The sequence below is a fragment of the Adiantum capillus-veneris genome, chromosome 27 (genome assembly GCF_014529385.1).
Source record: "Adiantum capillus-veneris isolate H3 chromosome 27, ASM1452938v2, whole genome shotgun sequence".
Taxonomy (NCBI): Eukaryota; Viridiplantae; Streptophyta; class Polypodiopsida; order Polypodiales; family Pteridaceae; genus Adiantum; species Adiantum capillus-veneris.
Genome location: NC_140957.1, coordinates 73166897 through 73184262, shown reverse-complemented (window position 1 = coordinate 73184262; position 17366 = coordinate 73166897). Strand labels below are relative to the sequence as shown.

Here is a 17366-nt window from a genome sequence, read left to right as displayed (position 1 = left end):
GCATCAAGAGTAATGTCCCTAGCATCGTAAGCAAAATGCAATGCTTGACCAAGCGACAGTTTGAAATAGGGAAACAGTTCAACATCAGTGCCTTGAAACATTAAGAAGTTGAGATGGTGCCAAATGGCCCACAGAATCCAAAATCTGACCCAACCAAAAAAGACCGTAAACTGAGACTGTGGAGACTGAAGGATCCCAAAAAGCCAAAACCGTCTGTGAAAACTTAAAAGTGCCGAAAGGAAAACGGAGCCGAAGAGCAGCCAACCGACAACCCCACAATAAGTGTGGCACAGTCTCCTCAGCTTCATTGCATCTGAAACAACGAGAAAGCGCAATATGCCGTGCATGCAATAGGCTGCCAACAGGTAGAGCTCCCACCAAGCAACGCCAAAAGAAAATACGTTCCTTCAGAGGGAGATTACTCTGCAAAATGCTAGACAATGTTCGTTTCCACCATAAGGATGACTTGGAGATTGCCCACAACTAATTACGATGACGCACAATCCACACATCAAATTGCAAGAGGACATAAGCACTGCCGGCTGAAATGCATTCCAGGCTGGTATTGGCAAGATTCCAATCAGAACGGCGGGAGTCCACATTCAAAGGAGGAATAGGTGAGAGATCAGCAAGCATCCTTTGAATCTCCCGCCAAAGAGGAGAATAATGGAGTCTGAATCAAAAACAAGACATTGCACCAGAGAACGAAAAAACATGACACGTGTCAGTCACCGCCCTGATGTACCTAGCGTATTCCTTTTCTAGAAAGAAAATACGCCCGGCGAGGAGATCGCTGGACCAAAGTTGAAGAGAAAGCTTTGCTCCGAGGCAAGCTCTCCAATCGAAGGGAATTGCCGAGAGACCATGCCATTCCAAATGCGATGTGATAACCTTCCAATCAACAATGAGAGAAGAAGTAAAGGAGCATCCTGGAATGTGCCCTTCAAGCTTCCCAATATGTTGGCTGCCAAATGACCAAAAGATGGTGTGACAATATGTGCACACAAATGTGATACCATGAGTGTCCAGGGTGGTTGTTGTTCCACCAAGACCAGTAACCTGTGAACCTGCGATGATAACCTGTGCGGCCTACAAGGCTCTGAACTCCCTTGGGGTTGATTGGGAGAGGCAACCTCAGAATGGCCCATATGACCCAAAAGCTTACCTTGAGTGACAAAAAAGTGGCAGTTAGGATTGAGCTTAAGACGGGCATCCCTGCACTTGAGGAAGAGTGCAGAGAACTGGGCTAGATGCTCCTCCAAATTCTCCGTTGGGGTGGAACATTGAGGGCCGGAGAGGTGTAGCAAGGCTACAATGTCACTAGTACAGGACAGGCAGTTAGTTACAGTTAGACTAGAGTTCACACTTGACAGACTCTGTCACAAAAATACGGAAATGTAAACTAACTTTTAAATTGCAATTCATATACTCAAGAGAATTTGGTGATGGAGAGAGAGTTGCTTGAAACATCATTGGGGACTACAAGATGGGCTGGTCCACCCCCCCCCATAAAGAGAATATCTTTATTACTACGGGAGAATCTTTACAAGCACACAAACGGGGCATCACCCGTCCTCTATTCTTCTGCGTTTTGATCTAAGAGGACTTCCCTTCTTCTGCAAGTCTTGTAGGAAGCTCCCACAAGGAGAGTCTTCCACACAGCTTGTCGAAAGCTCTCTCAAGTTTCAACAGAGAGTCTATCTTCCTCTATGTGTTGCCCTTCATGCGCAATCATTTATGCATCGAACTCAAGAGAGAAACAAGCAAAATGCACGCACATATGCTTGCTGTAATTTTCTGCACATAACCAGAAAGTCTTATCGGTGCGCTCTCCTGCGTCGAAACGAAGACCTTCTTCGCGATGGAATCGCATCAAACCTTACGTGGACGTAGGATAGGTAGGGAGGAGTGAAATTCTATGAGTGCTCCACTGAAAACGGCCCTAATCGAGGTGATTAGGGACTGAAAACAAAGAATTTACAACCATGGCACTCTATGGAGAGAATGCCTGCTGCAACTTCTCACGACAATTTCAAAGGTGGCTATGACTTTGAGAGCCCTTGTTCTAGACGATGGGAGCATGAGGCAACCACATATGTCGCAAGGGGCTACACTCAAGCTTCAATGGAGGGCTCCAACGCGTAGAGCACGCTCACATTGGGGGGGGTGCACTGCCAAGCTCCCCTAGCAACCAAGAGAATTCATGGTCGAGAAGAGGGTGGAGAAGGCTCTCCCCAAGACTTTTCAACAAAAACTCCGAGAGAGTTTCCGACTTGAACCACTTTGGAAGAGTTTGTAGTTGATGCTACTAGGATAGAAGGGGCAAGGAAGCTATTCAACAACCCTCCTCACGTAGAGACTACCTCAGTACTCTTGAAAAGTCCATCTGACCCCTTGACTTCTTTACACAGGGCACTAGAAGCACTAAAGTTACAATGAGCTCTTCAAGAGGAGAAATCCTTCTCTCTTCGACAAGAGCAGCCTCGACATCAAGAGGCTTTGGACCAGATCAAGCGGGAGCTAGTAGAGCTGAGGGCTCAGAAGGAGTCTAAGGTTGTGGTCTCGTGTAGCTCATGTCGTTCTCCAAGGCATCCTGCATACGAATGTCTTTGGGCTTATTGCCACCTCTGTGAAAAATCTGGACAAGAAGACAAGGATTGCTACTACCTAAAGGGATTGCAGCTACTACAACAGAGCCTTGCTCCTACTCTTCCACAAGAGTTGGCACCTGTATCTAACATGGTTTCCCCCGATGGCCATCCAAACTACATGCCACCCTTGCTGAATACACCCCCCTATGCAAGGTATGCAGAGCAATTTTTCATCTCCGAGATTCTATCATGCTAATGCTCCCTCGGCCCCTCAAAGCTTCTACACCTCAGCTTCCACCTCCATGCAGTAGGAGCAAGGACCACCTCGCCCTTTGACTCCCCATCCAATCGGCCCATTTTGTGCTACAAATGCAGGAATATGGGCATTACCAAAGCAAATGCCCCCTGTGAGAAGTGTCTCCTCCTTGCCGTCATTGCCCTGAGGCTAAGGATAACTATAGTAAAGATTGTCCCAAACATCGCGCATCCACGTCTTCGAGCCCAAGTCAGAGCCAACCTGAATTCACCTTTACCAATATCAATCTGATAGCAATTAGCACCATCCCTCAAACGCTACCTTCTACCCGTGTGGTTGCCCCTCAAGAAAAGCTACACTTGGTAGATGAGCCCGCTGGTGTCCTCACTCGGGCCTAGAGGGGACCGCTTGGTCTTAGCATTCCACATTATCTCACCAATGAATACTCCTCTTCTAGAGGTTGACAAGGCAGTCCCTACTGCCAAGAAAGGATCTTCATCTCTGCTCTCCAATATTGATGGGGCTTTCTTGGAAGCAGTGGCAAACTTGCAGCAAATCAAGGTACTAGAGAAGGCCCTAATCAAAAGAGATAAGCCTACAACAAGGACTATCTTGAATAATACCTTTCAGCAAGTGTCACTCTACGACATGCTCCAGCTAGATGCAAATCTTCAAAGTGACACCCTTACAGTCATTCGATCTCTCAACCCAGTGCAGGGTCTAGTGGCGGGCACCTCCCAGTGCAACCCTTGAGTCCTACATGATCTCCTATCCCACTGCTCCTCTCAATGATTACAAGAATCCTCGTCTCACGGTATCTATTCTAGGGCGCCAATTCTCAGATGTAATCGTGGATGGTGGATCTGGCATCAACTTGATGCCTAAGTTCACTATGCTGGCACTAAGTCTCCAGCCCACTAGGCCCGTCCCATTCACAGTGACTTTCGACGACCAGAGGACTGTCTACTGGTATAGTAGACAAGGTGCCCCTGCAGCTGCAAAACTACACCTTTAGCTTGGATTTTGTTGTGGTTCGTCTTCCCCAGGTTGAGGGCGGCTTTCCTTTGCTCATCGGCAGACCATGGTTGCGGCACACTAAAGCACTACATGATTGGGGAAATGACACCATGTGGATACATACTCCTGGCTTCCCAATGAAGCCCAAACGAACGCATTGGATCGATGCGTCTATGACCAAGAGATTGGCATGGACCACGTTTCTAGGGAGAGTGAATCTAAGGCAGGCCAAACAAACGCATTGGACCGATGCGTCTATGAACCTTGACACAGAGACCCTAACCCTAAAACCCGTCACAGCGAAAGCAACCACTGAAGGAATATGCTCATCAAAAACAACATCGCGGCTCACCACAATCTCCTTCCTCATTGGATCAAAAAGTTGATATCCCTTAGAAAGAGTATTGTAGCCGACAAAAATCATTCACTTAGACTTGGTATCAAACTTCCCCTATTGCGTCTTTGAAATATGGACATACGCATCACTCTCAAAAATCCGTAAAAATGGGAGGCATCGGGCTTTCTACCAAAGTAGCCTCAAACAGAGGTAATCGAGGAAGCAAAGCGATAGGAGACCGGTTGAGAGCATGAACTACTATCGCAACCATAGTTTTGTCATATGCCAAAGATACTGCATACGCATATGGGTATGAAAGTATGAAAAAAGTATGATTCAGACCCGAAGAAAATACCCTACATTGGAGCTCATACATCATAATAGAATAGAGGGGGAATATGACAAGATGCATGAATTTCCATTATGTTCCAACAATAAGACTCACAAAAAAACACTACATATTAGAAGCTATAAGTTACAACTTAGAGGCTAGAGCACATGTATACATTGCAAAATTGCAAATCCTAAAATTTAAATGTTTTGATCCTAGACTTCAATGTTCAAACTTTCAAAGGCCCAAAACATAGACTTTCAAGCATAGTGCCTTGAGACCAACGGGAGCCAAAAAATTTGAGCACCCCAATTTTTTTGGGCTTGGAGTTTCAAATCCAATCAATCTCCCATGTTTGCAAACGTGATGAATCATATGAGTATGTGTAAGGTACAGCAGAGGTGTTTATGTATTTGGCTCAAATCTAGTACTCCGCACAAACACAAGGGACACTTTACTTCACTTGAAAGAATTGAACTGAACTCAATGAAAGAGAGAGACACAAGAGAGAGAGAAAAGAGACGACACCAAATGTCGCGTCCCAAACCCTCAAGGGCCCCCTTGCTCTATTACCAAAGCAAGTACTTTCTTTATTCTTGCACAATATTGATACAATGACTAAATGTTGAGATGCTGATGCTAATGGCTACTGATGCTACTAATGATGCTTACTAAATATTGATGGTACTGCAAGTACTGCGGAGTATTGAGGTATTGAGGTGCTAAAGAGGTGCTATGTCGACAACGATGATGATGACAACGGGTAATGTTGGTTCTATGTTGACGACGATGATGTCGACGACAAGGTACTGATGAGGTCTATGTCGATGACGATGATGTCGACAACGAGGTATTGATGGGTCTATGTTGACAACGAGGTACTAATGGATTTATGTCCACGACAGTGATGTCGATGACGAGGTAATGATGGGTTTTGTGGATCCTTATGCCAAGCCAAGGACAAGGGCTATAAGGTGCTGGGTAACTGTGCCGACGATGATGACGACGACACTATGGCTGAATGCTGGTACTGCTAGCAATGTCGATGGCTAGGAACTGCAACCACGACAAGGCTAGGTTGGAATCTACTGGCGCTTCGAGATGAAAACGCTTGCTGTCTTGGTTGAAAAATGTCAGTATTCAAGGATGAAAGCGCTGGTCATCCAGGGCTGAAAATGCTGGTCATGCTGCTTGAGAAAACGCTAGAGGGACTGTGGGTACTGCGGGTCCGCTGGTGCTTCTGCTTCCTCTAGGTCTTCTGCTCTCTCCATGCGCCCCATGGCCACTTATATAGCCTCCCCAATCTGGGTCGAGCAGCCTCAAGGGCAGCCCCGTGACCAAGGGAAAATATGGTTGAAATTGACTTATTAAAAATATGCAAGCTAAGAGGTGGTTCACGCGGCAAGTTGCCTACAGGTTGAAATATTGTCCTGTGCAAGAGAGGGTATGCAACTATGACCGGCCTGAACATGCACGTCCTGCTAGAGGCTCACAAAGGTGCTAGGCTTGGTCCTAAGCTAATGAATCATGCTAGACTGTAGCAAAAGCATGTCCACATAGCGTAAGTGCAGTGCGCACGTGACAATATGACAAAAACTAAGGTCGCAATTGCCTCAATCCATAAGGTCTTTGGCAGATCCCTATGCTCGAGCATTGTCCGTGCCAATCTCCACCACTATCATACTTTTCCGCACCTATATCTCCATTCTCTGAGGGCGATCCAGTATTCACAAGCTCTTGCCTCATGCCATGGTCCACACAGAACTGTACAAAAGCAACGGAGATAAACTCTCCACCCTTGTTTGCACGAATAGTCTTCAACTTTTTGCTAGACTTCGTCTCCACTAGCGTATGCCAATTCTTGAAGCTCTCAAAAAGCCTCATCCATATACTTGGGAAAGTATACCCAAGTAAAGCCGCTAAAATCATCCACCAGCAATAAAAAATGAGGAGCTCTGCCTAAGGATGAAGTCTACATAGGTCCACAAAGGTGGGTGTGAACCAACTCCAAAACCACGATAGCTCGGCATATGCAATGCTTTGGTCATAGTTACAAGGGATGGAGGAGACGGCTGCTAGAGACAGGGGACGACCGATTCTGGGACGGGGACGGGTCGGGACGTGCTGGGCCGGACGACAGAAGTGCTGCCAACTGGGGACGCAGCCTAAACGTCCCGGGGACGGCAGGTCAACAATCGACAATTTTAAAAAATTTAAAAACTGGCCATTTCTAACGTATGCCAATTCTTGAAGATCTCAAAAAGCCTCATCCTTATACTTGGGAAAGTATACCCAAGTAAAGCCGCTAAAATCATCCACCAACAACAAAAAATAAGGAGCTCTGCCTAAGGATGAAGTCTACATAGGTCCACAAAGGTGGGTGTGAACCAACTCCAAAACCACAATAGCTCGGCGTATACAGTGCTTTGGTCATACTTACAGGGGACGGAGGAGACGGCTGCTAGAGACGAGGGACGGCCGATTCTAGGACGGGGACGGGTAGGGCCATGCTGGGACGGACGACAGAAGTGCTGCCAGCTGCGAACACAGCCTAAACGTCAAGGTCAACAATCAACAATTTTAAAAATTTTAAAAACTGGCCAAATCTAACGGCTAGTTTGCATCCAACAGCCATATTTTTTTAAGTTTGAAGCTTTCAAGCCTATCAAAGCCACCCCTTGGGTCCTCATTTCTCAAGCTCTCCACCTCAACTTTCAAGTTTTGTTTTGTTTTGTTTTGTTTTCGGAGTCGGGTAGGGCACGCCCGGCCGCTCCCTCATACACCAAAAAAGTATACAAGAAGAACGACCAGGACTATGCACCAAGAAACCGAAAGCAGACACTTTTGTCACTAGTTTCCTCTGGACTACGAGAGGCCTGAATTATCTACACTCTTAGGGCCATGACTATTCCCTTGAGAGACCCATTTCGCCAACTTGATTTGGGCGTGACAGTGACCAAGTACCTTTGTTTAGAGGCCTAGGTACTGCGGGACTTGCTTCAGTCTTCCCTTTGGAGTTGCCTCCTCCAGGTAACTTATCGCTCACCTCACTAAACTGCCTTTGAAACCCGACAGTTTTCCCCTAGGAAATGCCATACCCCATTGGAAGGGTGTCGGCTCTCACGTGGCGTCCGCTGAGGTTGGTGGTCATAGTAAGAGGGGACGGAGGGGATGGACCCTAGGGACGGGGGACGCCCATTTCCGGGACGGGGACGGGTGGGGACGGACGGAAAAAGAGCTGCCAAGTGGGAACGCAGGCAAAACGTCCCGGGGACGGCAGGGGATGGGAGGGGACTTTTTTTAAAATTTGAAAACCTGATCATTTCTAGAGGCTAGTTTCTCTCCAATAGCCATATGTTTGAACTTCAAAGCACCCCAATGGCTATAAAAGCCACCCTTTGGGTCCTCATTTCTCGATGTTTTATTAGCACATTTGCGTCTATATGACTCATGTTCTTTGGTCTATTTAGTGTAAATTTGTGGTCAAAGTGATGCTCTATGTGTGTGGCATGTGTATAGGTCAAAAAATGCCAAAAAAACTCCTCTTTTTTTTTTGCCGTCCCGACCCCCGTTCCCGTTTCCTGACTTTTGCCGTCCCGTCCCCGTTCCCGTCCCCAACCCACCGTCCCATGTAACTATGTTGGTGGTGTCTCCCTTTTGCACCTCCCAACCCTTTCAGGTGAAGTTGACCCCCCCGGGGGGGAATGGCACTTGGGCGCTCTTGTAGCTCATCTGGCTTCGCTTGGAGAGAATTACGTCATTTCCCTTAGAAGGGATCGGATTCAAAATAACAGCATAGGAAAGGGAGCATTATCTCCCCATCCGCCTATGCAGAGCACCCAAGTACCGGGGTACAACTTCACCGAGGAACTTCGCCACAGGCACGTGCCCTGCGGTTCCGCCAATTGCTCTACGTCGTACGGTCGTCGGTCTACCCTCTCCTCTCTACCTTCACCTCTATGGTCTACCCTCGAGTCTCCTCTCTACCATCACTTCTATCCTCAAGGCTCAAGCTCTCCACCTACTCTCTCCCTCCTCTACCCTCTCAAGCTCTCCTCTACTCTCTTGAGTCTCAAGGGCCAAGGCTCTACGCCGTACAGTCTACCTCTCCTCTCTACCTTCAACTTTCAAGAGTTCAAAACTCAAGTTCGCCCTCACAAGTAACCTCTCCTCTACACTCTCCACTATCATGTCATCTCAAGCCCCGCCGTGCAAACATGGTCATGGTGGGATGAAGTCAACTCTACCGGGCGTGGTCAAGGTGGCGGTTCGAGACCATGGACATGCAAGCTATGCCTTTACAAGAGAACGGGTGGTGCAAACAAAGTGCGAGCCCACCCTCTTCATGAACCCGGCCACGAGGTGAAGTTTTGCCCACGCATTACACTCGAGAAGACAGCGAAGCTTCTTGAGAAGCTCGGATGTATGAGGTCGCCGAAGCGGCCAAGAAAGGCCGTTTTGTTGCCATTGATCCCTCCGCCACGGCGACACTGCGAGAGCAAAGACAAGCAAACCTTGGCTCCACCTCTCAAGCTTTCAAGTCAAATGCAACCACATCGGGGGCTTCCATTGCGCATCGCCAAAGCACCCTCAACGAAAATTGGAATCCTAAAGGCTAAATTGAGAGAAAAGGTTGATAGGTCGGTTGCCCGATTCTTCCCACGACCACATTGCCTTCCATGCTTCGTGGTGAGTGTGACTTATGCAATCTCTCATTTTGTATTTCATTATGAGGTCTCCATACTAACACAACATGCTCTTTTTTGTTTTTACAGGTCCCCATACTTTTGAACCATGGTTACAAAAATAGGGGAATATGGCCCCTCTTATGTGCCACCTTCATCGGAAAGGCTTCGCACCACCCTCCTTGACAAAGAGAAGCTTGCCATGGAGCAAGCGGCCCAATCAACGAAGGATTTTTGGGAGACCAATGGCGTCTCTCTCCTCGTAGAAGGATGGAGCGACACCTACAACAAGCGGTCCATCCATGGAGTGGTGACCTACTCTCGGGGAGAGATGTACTTTGTGGAGTCACATGATGCATCCGACACTGGCAAGACCGCGGAGATGCTTGCTTCGGAGTGGACAAGCACCATAGAGATCATGGGCCCGGAGAATGTCCTTTGTATGGTTGCAGATATGGAGAGCCGTCAAATAGGGCAGTCGGGGCTATCATTAAGGGCATGTATCCCACTATCCATGTCACATTTTTCATGGCGCATTGCCTCAACAACCTCCTCAAGGACACAGGGAACTTGTCATAGATTTCACCCGCCATTAGCAACGCCAATCAAATTGTGTCCTTTGTGCTCAACCATCAAAAAGTGCGCCACGAGTTCTCAAAGAGGAGCCACTTGTCCTTGCTCAAATATTCAGAGACAAGATTTGCATTCAATTGGCTTATGCTAGGCCGCTTGTCTACATGTGGCGGAGCCTTAAGGGACATCTTTCTCAGTGATGAGTTCCATGTCATGCCGAGTCTACATCAACAACAAGGTTGAAATGCCGAGAATGGGCCGACGATGCCGCTTGGTGGGAGGAGGTGAAGACTCTTGACACCATGGTCAAGCCCATTCTACATCTACTTCGAGTTGTGAATAGCTTGCAGTCATGCCGAGTCTACATCAACAACAGGGTTGAAATGCCGAGAATGGGCCGACGATGCCGCTTGGTGGGAGGAGGTGAAGACTCTTGACGCCATGGTCAAGCCCATTCTACACCTACTTCGAGTTGTGAATAGCTTGCAGCCATGCATTGGCAAAGTCTACGAGGCCATGGATCAGATGATAGAGGCACTTGAGAAGCTTGTGTCTGACCCTATTCAGTATGCGGAGATTTGTAGCTTATGTGAGTCCAAGTGGAATGCATACTACTCTACACTTCACGCGGCGGCTTATGTGCTTGACTCCGAGTTTCAAGGAAGGCGTCAAGCGACCGACAAGGAGGTGAGCAAAGGATGGCGGCTTGCATTGGAGCGCCTTGAGCCTAGCAGTGACATTAGACGCAAGATTAGAAATGAGCTACTCAACTACAGGCAAAAGAAGGGCCCCTATGGATGTATAGATGCACAGGTTGATCGCAACAAGATTGGCTCGGTTTTGTGGTGGGACAACTATGGAGGAAATGACCCACATTTGCAGCGCTTGGCTATTCGTGTCCTTAGCCAAGCACATACCACTAGTTTCTTGGAGCGACTATGGAGTGTGTACAGCCACATTGCCTCTAAGAAAAGGAATCGCCTTGGGGTCGAGAGGGCCAATGATTTGGTGTTTGTGAGCGCTAACTTGCACATGCTTTCCAAGAGCGTCACACAAGGCAGATCCCTTCACTGAGTGAGAGATGGCACAAGAGAACCCATCTACGGCTGACACTTTTGGAAAAGCTAGAGAAAGACCGCGAGGCCTCGTATATCGTTGACGACCTCGACTACGACAATGATGTGAAGATTAAGAACGTCAGCACCTCCAGAGTTTGGTGATCACTCTAGACTCTAGAGTCTAGAGTCTACTCCTCTACCTCTTTTTGTTATCCTTGTCACTGAGATGACACTAAAATTTGCCTCATTTTGAGCCCTTGTGGCATGTACTTTTCATTTTGTATCCATCTCAATTCTCGTGCAATTGATGTTTTATTAGCACATTTGCATCTATATGATTCATGTTCTTTGCTCTATTTAGTATAAATTTGTGGTCAAAGTGATGCTCTATGTGTGTGGCATGTGTGTAGGTCAAAAAATGTCCAAAAAACTCTTTTTTTTTTTTGCCATTTCGACCTCCTTCCTGTTTCCTAACTTTTGTCGTCCCGTCCCCGTCCCCGTCCCCGTCCCCGACCCCGACCCGCCATTCCATGTTACTATGGCTATGGTATGGCCTCTTTATGTTGCTTCCCACAAATGCACAAAGTGCATTGTCCTTGCTTACTCCCAACATCTGGGAAGCCTTCTATCATCTAATCATGAAAAGCACAACGAAGAGCCTCAGCATTCAAATGGCCAAACTGAAAATACCAAAGATCGCCTTTAGAAGAGCCTGTAACCAAGGAAAGAGCTCGAATCCTATAGAGACCTCGCTCCACCATGCCCCCTCTGACCTCCTGTCACGTGACACATCCAACCCTATGTGTCCGTCGACAAGCTACACAATAACAGGGTTCAGTCAGTCCAGTCAGTCTAGGTTAGAAGTGATCTGGCACTTTTTGTGAGTCTATTCGTAGACCGTGCATGCCCAGTCACTTAGCATAGATGCATATCCTCTGGTTGCACACAGCATGATCATCACTATTCCCATCAGAATCCTTTAGAATCGGTTAATGAATTTGTCCAGTGCATTTAGCCTATTTTTCCTATTTTTGACATTTTTCACATATTAATTTAAGTGACTTTCCAGGTAGGGCAATTTGGGTAAGAAAATATATAAGCAAACCAAAGCTAGCACTCTTTGGCAGATGAGCAAGGAGCACAACAGGCCTTTGGCAGCAGGTACTCCCCTCTCTCAGCAAGAACCCCTCAAGCACCCCATCAGCCCTAGCGTTTTGCTCATCGCCAACCCCCTTCCTGCTTGGCGTTTTCAGCAAGCCTCTAGACCGCCACATTCCCCCAATACCTAGCATTTTTCACCATCGCTACAGGCTACATTTACCAGCGTTTTCAGCCTTCATTCGCAGCAGACCAATCAGCATTTTCAGCATCAAGTACAGCAGCGTTTTCAGCCATAAATATCTGCAGATATCAGCGTTTTGACAAACCATTCCAGCCCCCCAAAAACGCAGCCAAATCTGTGTTTTTCAGCAATCCAAATCAGCCCAAAAATTCAGCAGATAGCGTGTTGTGGACAGCAGTTAGAAGGTTGCAGATTTCAGCCCTTAGGTCATTGTCGCCATCCCCGTCGTCGTCACCGACATAGCCCCAAGTTGCATCAGTTTTTATGCATCATCATTGTACCCGTTTGTGCAATCAATAGTAGACCACTCTCGCCGACGAGAGTGGGACCTTCGGAGGGGGGTTTTGCAACGTCTCTGGTGTCGTATCTCTCTTCTCTCTATCTCTCAGTCTCATACACTTGCATGCACAGTATCCACTCACTTTGTTTGTGATCATAGCACTCTCCATTACGAACGGAAGGCTCTCCCTTCCATAAGAACTAAAAGGAACCTTGAGTAAATATCGATCACTCATCTTGAGAAAATACAACATTTATTCCGCTGCACCTTACATTGGTATCAGAGCTTTGGCAGTGTTCTGTATCACTCAAGGAAAGAACCACAAGAATCGCAAGAATTTTTTTTGCTTGTTGCGGTCGCACGAACCCAAGTTCGCTTAGGCGTGTCGATTCCTAATCGTGTTTTTGTAGAGTGACAGGAATCCCAAGAAAGAAGGGCTTGTCCAGCCTCCCCTTGTGTCTCTTTTCACTCATTGAGAGCGGACCGTACACTTAGCGGCCGGCCAATCGACGTGAGATGGGAAAAAGCAACCTTGGTGTGAGCGCAAGGCCGCCAAAAGGTGCGCCCGCGGAAAGGAGTAGAACTCGGGTGAAGAGAAGATCCTTCTCAAACACGGTTTGCAAGTGAAAGAAAACCTCAAGAACCTCAAGACTCTCAAGCATCCAAGAACCTACGACCCTCAAGAACCCAAGTCCCTCGTGGACTTAAGAACCAAAGATCAATAGTACATGGTCATCACCCGAAGCGGAATGGATACTTCGCATACAGGTGGTGAGCATGAGAGAGGCGACGAAGAGTTTTCCCCACCAAGAGATTTTTCCAACCCTCCCCCTTCTCCATCTACGCCACGAGTTGTACCAACTTACATGGAGATGATGGTCAAGTCGATGTTGGACATGATGGCGGCACAACAAGAAGCGAATCGCGAAGCGACTCGCCTTGTGCTGGCACAACAAGAAACGAATCGCATTGCGCTGGCCCAACAAGAAGCGACTCGCATTGCTTTGAAACGCGAGCGCGAAGAACGAAATGAAAGAAATGCAATACAACAAGAAGCGAATCGAGTTGCGTTGACACAACAAGAAGCAAATCGCATTGCTTTCGAACGCGAGCACGATGAACGAAACGAATGAAAAGCAGAAAGGAAGGCTGAGCGTGAGGCTCAAAGAGATCTACACACTCAAGAATTCATTCGATAAGTACTTGCCTCGAAATTCGAACCAGCCAAAGATCGTGGGAGTTCCTCAAGTGGCGCAAGCCACGATGCGGATTCCAACCATCCCGTGACAGAGAAGTTGAGTTTCAGTAAGTATGATGGTAAGATGGATGCTACGGTTATTCATTCTTGGTTGCATCAATTTAATGTTTGTTTTGCGACAACTAAGAAGACAAGAAATAGCAAGCTTTTGACGGCAGCTATATACCTTGTCGATGATGCCATCAATTGGTACCACGCATGGCAAGAGACACAGCTAGCTGCGCACCTAGAGGAAGCCGACGAACTCACGTCTCTTTCCTTCAATTGGGCTGATTTCCAAGACAAGCTCAAGGCGCGGTTTATGCCACCTCAGTACCTCGCACGATTGAAGGACGATTGGCGCGCTCTCAGGCAAAATGGTATATCGGTTATGTCTTTTTTTAATCGTGTTTTGCAGCTAGGTACCTAATAACGCAAGTCGGATGATGAACGCAAAGAGACATTCCTTTATGGATTGAACAAGTATATCAAGTACGATGTTGAGGTGCTCGATCCAATCGATCTCAATAAGGCGGTAGCGATTGCTCTCGCACAGGAGATGAAGCACAACAAGGGAAAGCCTATGGAGAACAAGACGTCCACAAGTACCTCGCACAGTGTCCATTCACTTGTTTGTGATCATTGCACTCTCTCATTAAGAACGGAAAGCTCTCCCTTCCATAAGAACTAAAGGAACCTTAGCACAGTTCGGAACACTCATCTTTAGCAAATTTCAAACATTCATTCCGCTGCACCTTAGTGATGTGTTCAATTTGCCATTAGTAATCAGCGAAAAATAAAAGTTAGTACAACGGGGAGGTAACTAGGCCAAAAATTGAATGGCCATGTCCTCCAAATTGATTCTCTGTCCATATGAACTATCTCCAGCTTGAGTTCCTTCATCTTGTTGATATGGTCCCTCATGAGTGTTTGCTTAGCATCCAACTTCTACAATAAAGCAAGTCAATCCCAAATCATCTTCGCGTCCATCATCGATCGGATGTGACTGAGATAGATGGCGTACTGATGAGGATAATAAATGATCGAACCCGAGCATTGGCACGCTCCCACAACTTCGCTCCCGTTAGATCCTTTGGTTTCTAGAAGTTACTACTGGAAGACTATCGTCATACTTGCTCTCCAAATAGCATAGTTCTAGCCATTCGATTGCCGATTAATAGGAAAGGTGGATAGAGTAGGAATCTTGATTATTTGATCTTCAAGCCGAAGTAGAACTGCGTTCAGAACTCGTCGTGTGTTGCTCCATCATTGGCAACCTCTTCATATATTGTTTCAGCATGGACCGAATTTATCTCTGAACCTTCACCTCGTTCCATGGTTGAGGAAAACTTAGGCATGTGAAAAGGCTAGGGCAGATTGAGATGAGAAGGATTCTCCAAATCAGCCACAAACAATAAATCAACCCCAAGAGGGTGAAAAACAACAGCAACCAACCATTCACTCCTCTGTCGTGAATAAACAATGCCACAAACTTACGGAGATCACCGATCCGACTTGAGAGCACTCCTTGGCTCTAATACCACTTCAAAGGTGCACCTTCGTGAAAAAGTAAGCCCTGCTAGCTCATCAAATGTATCGAGAAAAGGAAAGGAAAAAGTTGTTGATTCCCCTAATTTGGAAAAGGTAAATCAGATGACTATCAAGTCTGCAACGGCGAGCAAACCTTCTCTAGAACACAAGCAGCTTTCAGATCACGATAGAACTCCACCGAACAAGCCTCTGAAAAAGGGTAGCCCACCACACGGGTCTTGGACAGCCATAACCTGCAAACAAGGCTTGGGGAGGAGAGGAGGATCACACGGAGATCAGCAGCCCATTTGCAAAGAGAGAGAGAGAGAGAGAGAGAGAGAGAGACGCTATTGGTTTGGGAGAGAGGGGGATCACACAGAGATCAACAGCCCATTTGCAAAACTGTTATAGAGAGAGAGAGAGAGAGAGAGAGAGAGAGACGCTATTGGTTTGGAAGAGAGAAAATTATTACAGAGAGGTAGATCCCCAAAATGCTGGCCCTAGTCTGCAAACTCTGGAATGTGTACAAGGGGCCATGGGATCCCTTTAAAAAGGACTCCCATAATCTGCTTAACTCACCTACAAAAAAACCCACGACCAAATAAAAGGGAGGCGCCTAGTGTGATACACTTGTCCTGGGACCAAATCTGGTCGCGTGCCAACCAATAATCAGAAACAACTGCAAAAATAGAGACTATGACCCCGAGAAGCCGGGATCCACTCTTAACATTTTTGACCCACCAAGCCTTGTTCGCCTTGTCAGTGCTTTCCTCCAATAAGAGAGTAATAGAAATAGTTTGCATAAGTCTAAATAATGCGCTTTTTGCCTTTGACTTTCCAATCTTGCCAAGCATAATCAACGACCAATATAGGGAGCACATGAAAAGAGGAAAGACAACCACGAAGTTGCAACCAAATACCTGGATCCTCACAATGGATACCATATTGAAATTGCCTACATGTAGGCACCTGCTATTTAAGGTATTGAAGAAGTCAATCTTGCTTTAATAACAATTATTTCTATTGTTACAAAGCCTACACATATAGAAGAGGCTAAAAGATTCCCCATGGAAGAAAATATATCTGTTTTTTTTACAGAGAGAAAGCAAGATTGTATTCCTGTGTACATAGAAGCCAGCTGCCATTAGGATGCTCAAGAAAGCCTATCCTCATGGAAAGCACAAAAGCCGATAAGAATAAACAAGAATTTTGAGATCAAAGTGGCCTATAGGTGTCCTGCAAGATGAGCCACAAAAGTGGAGCATAGTGCAAAGATGAGCCACACTAGTGGAGCATAGTGCACTGTTTTGTTGACAAGCCTCCAAAATGGAAAGAGATCGAGATTGATGAAGCGAAACGAGCGCACTTAGATGCCTATCAGCTTAGTCCTCAGTAGCTATGCAAGATATGACGGTGCTTTCTGTGCCTTCGATGGTGCACAAACGTAGAGCCATGAGCATCTTGGAGCTTGTAAAATTGCATGGAAACAAATCTAGATGACATTGTTGCATATGTGCTTTGATTGCTCACAACATTAACTAATTCTTATCTTTTTCAAGATGCTAATTTGGTGCTTACGAGAGCTGCCAATATAGTTGGGGTTTTTTAATCCTGAACGTTATTTTTACATTGAATTCACATCTTAATTCCTGAAATTTTGTTTAAAATTCAGCATTACTAGCAGATCAGATTTCATTTTCTGAAACATTTTACATCCTTGGTCCGTGACATCTATAACAAGCTTGCATTTGATGTTTCATTTCGTGCACACCAAGAGGATTGGAGTTAATTTTGTGACTGCAATAAGGTCCAAATGCTGAATCATACACCAAATTCCTCCATGGGTGGTTCAACTTCAAGCTAATTATGATAGAGAGGAACAATAGTCCTCAACAATCCAACACATGCCATCCAACAAGTGAAGAGATGGGATGAACTTGCATATGATAGGCCATCATCTTGTCGAGTAAGAAGCAGTATCTTGTAGATTGACTTCTGAAAGCTAAAACCTCTTCTAGTGATCACAAAATCATAACTATGATATTATCACCACTTTGCAAACCACCTTCTTTGACATTATGCATAATGTTGATGTCCTTTTCTTCATTAAGAATGCTCCAAAAAATGGG

At 46.3% G+C, this 17366-nt stretch overlaps 1 protein-coding gene across 2 annotated transcripts in view; it reads right to left on the bottom strand.

Moving 5' to 3' along the window:
• Nucleotides 1-15989, bottom strand: part of LOC147422190 (uncharacterized) — a 164363-nt gene extending 148374 nt beyond the window's left edge. Inside the window, exon 1 of one of the 2 annotated variants that reach the window (XM_086503413.1) lies at nt 15710-15989. In XM_086503413.1, coding sequence (XP_086359539.1) covers nt 15710-15774 — 65 coding nt within the window. In that variant the 5' untranslated portion in view covers nt 15775-15989. The remainder of the gene's footprint in view (nt 1-15709) is intronic. The other variant, XM_086503412.1, reaches the window with a different exon arrangement.
• Between the last annotated feature and the right edge of the window lie 1377 nt (nt 15990-17366).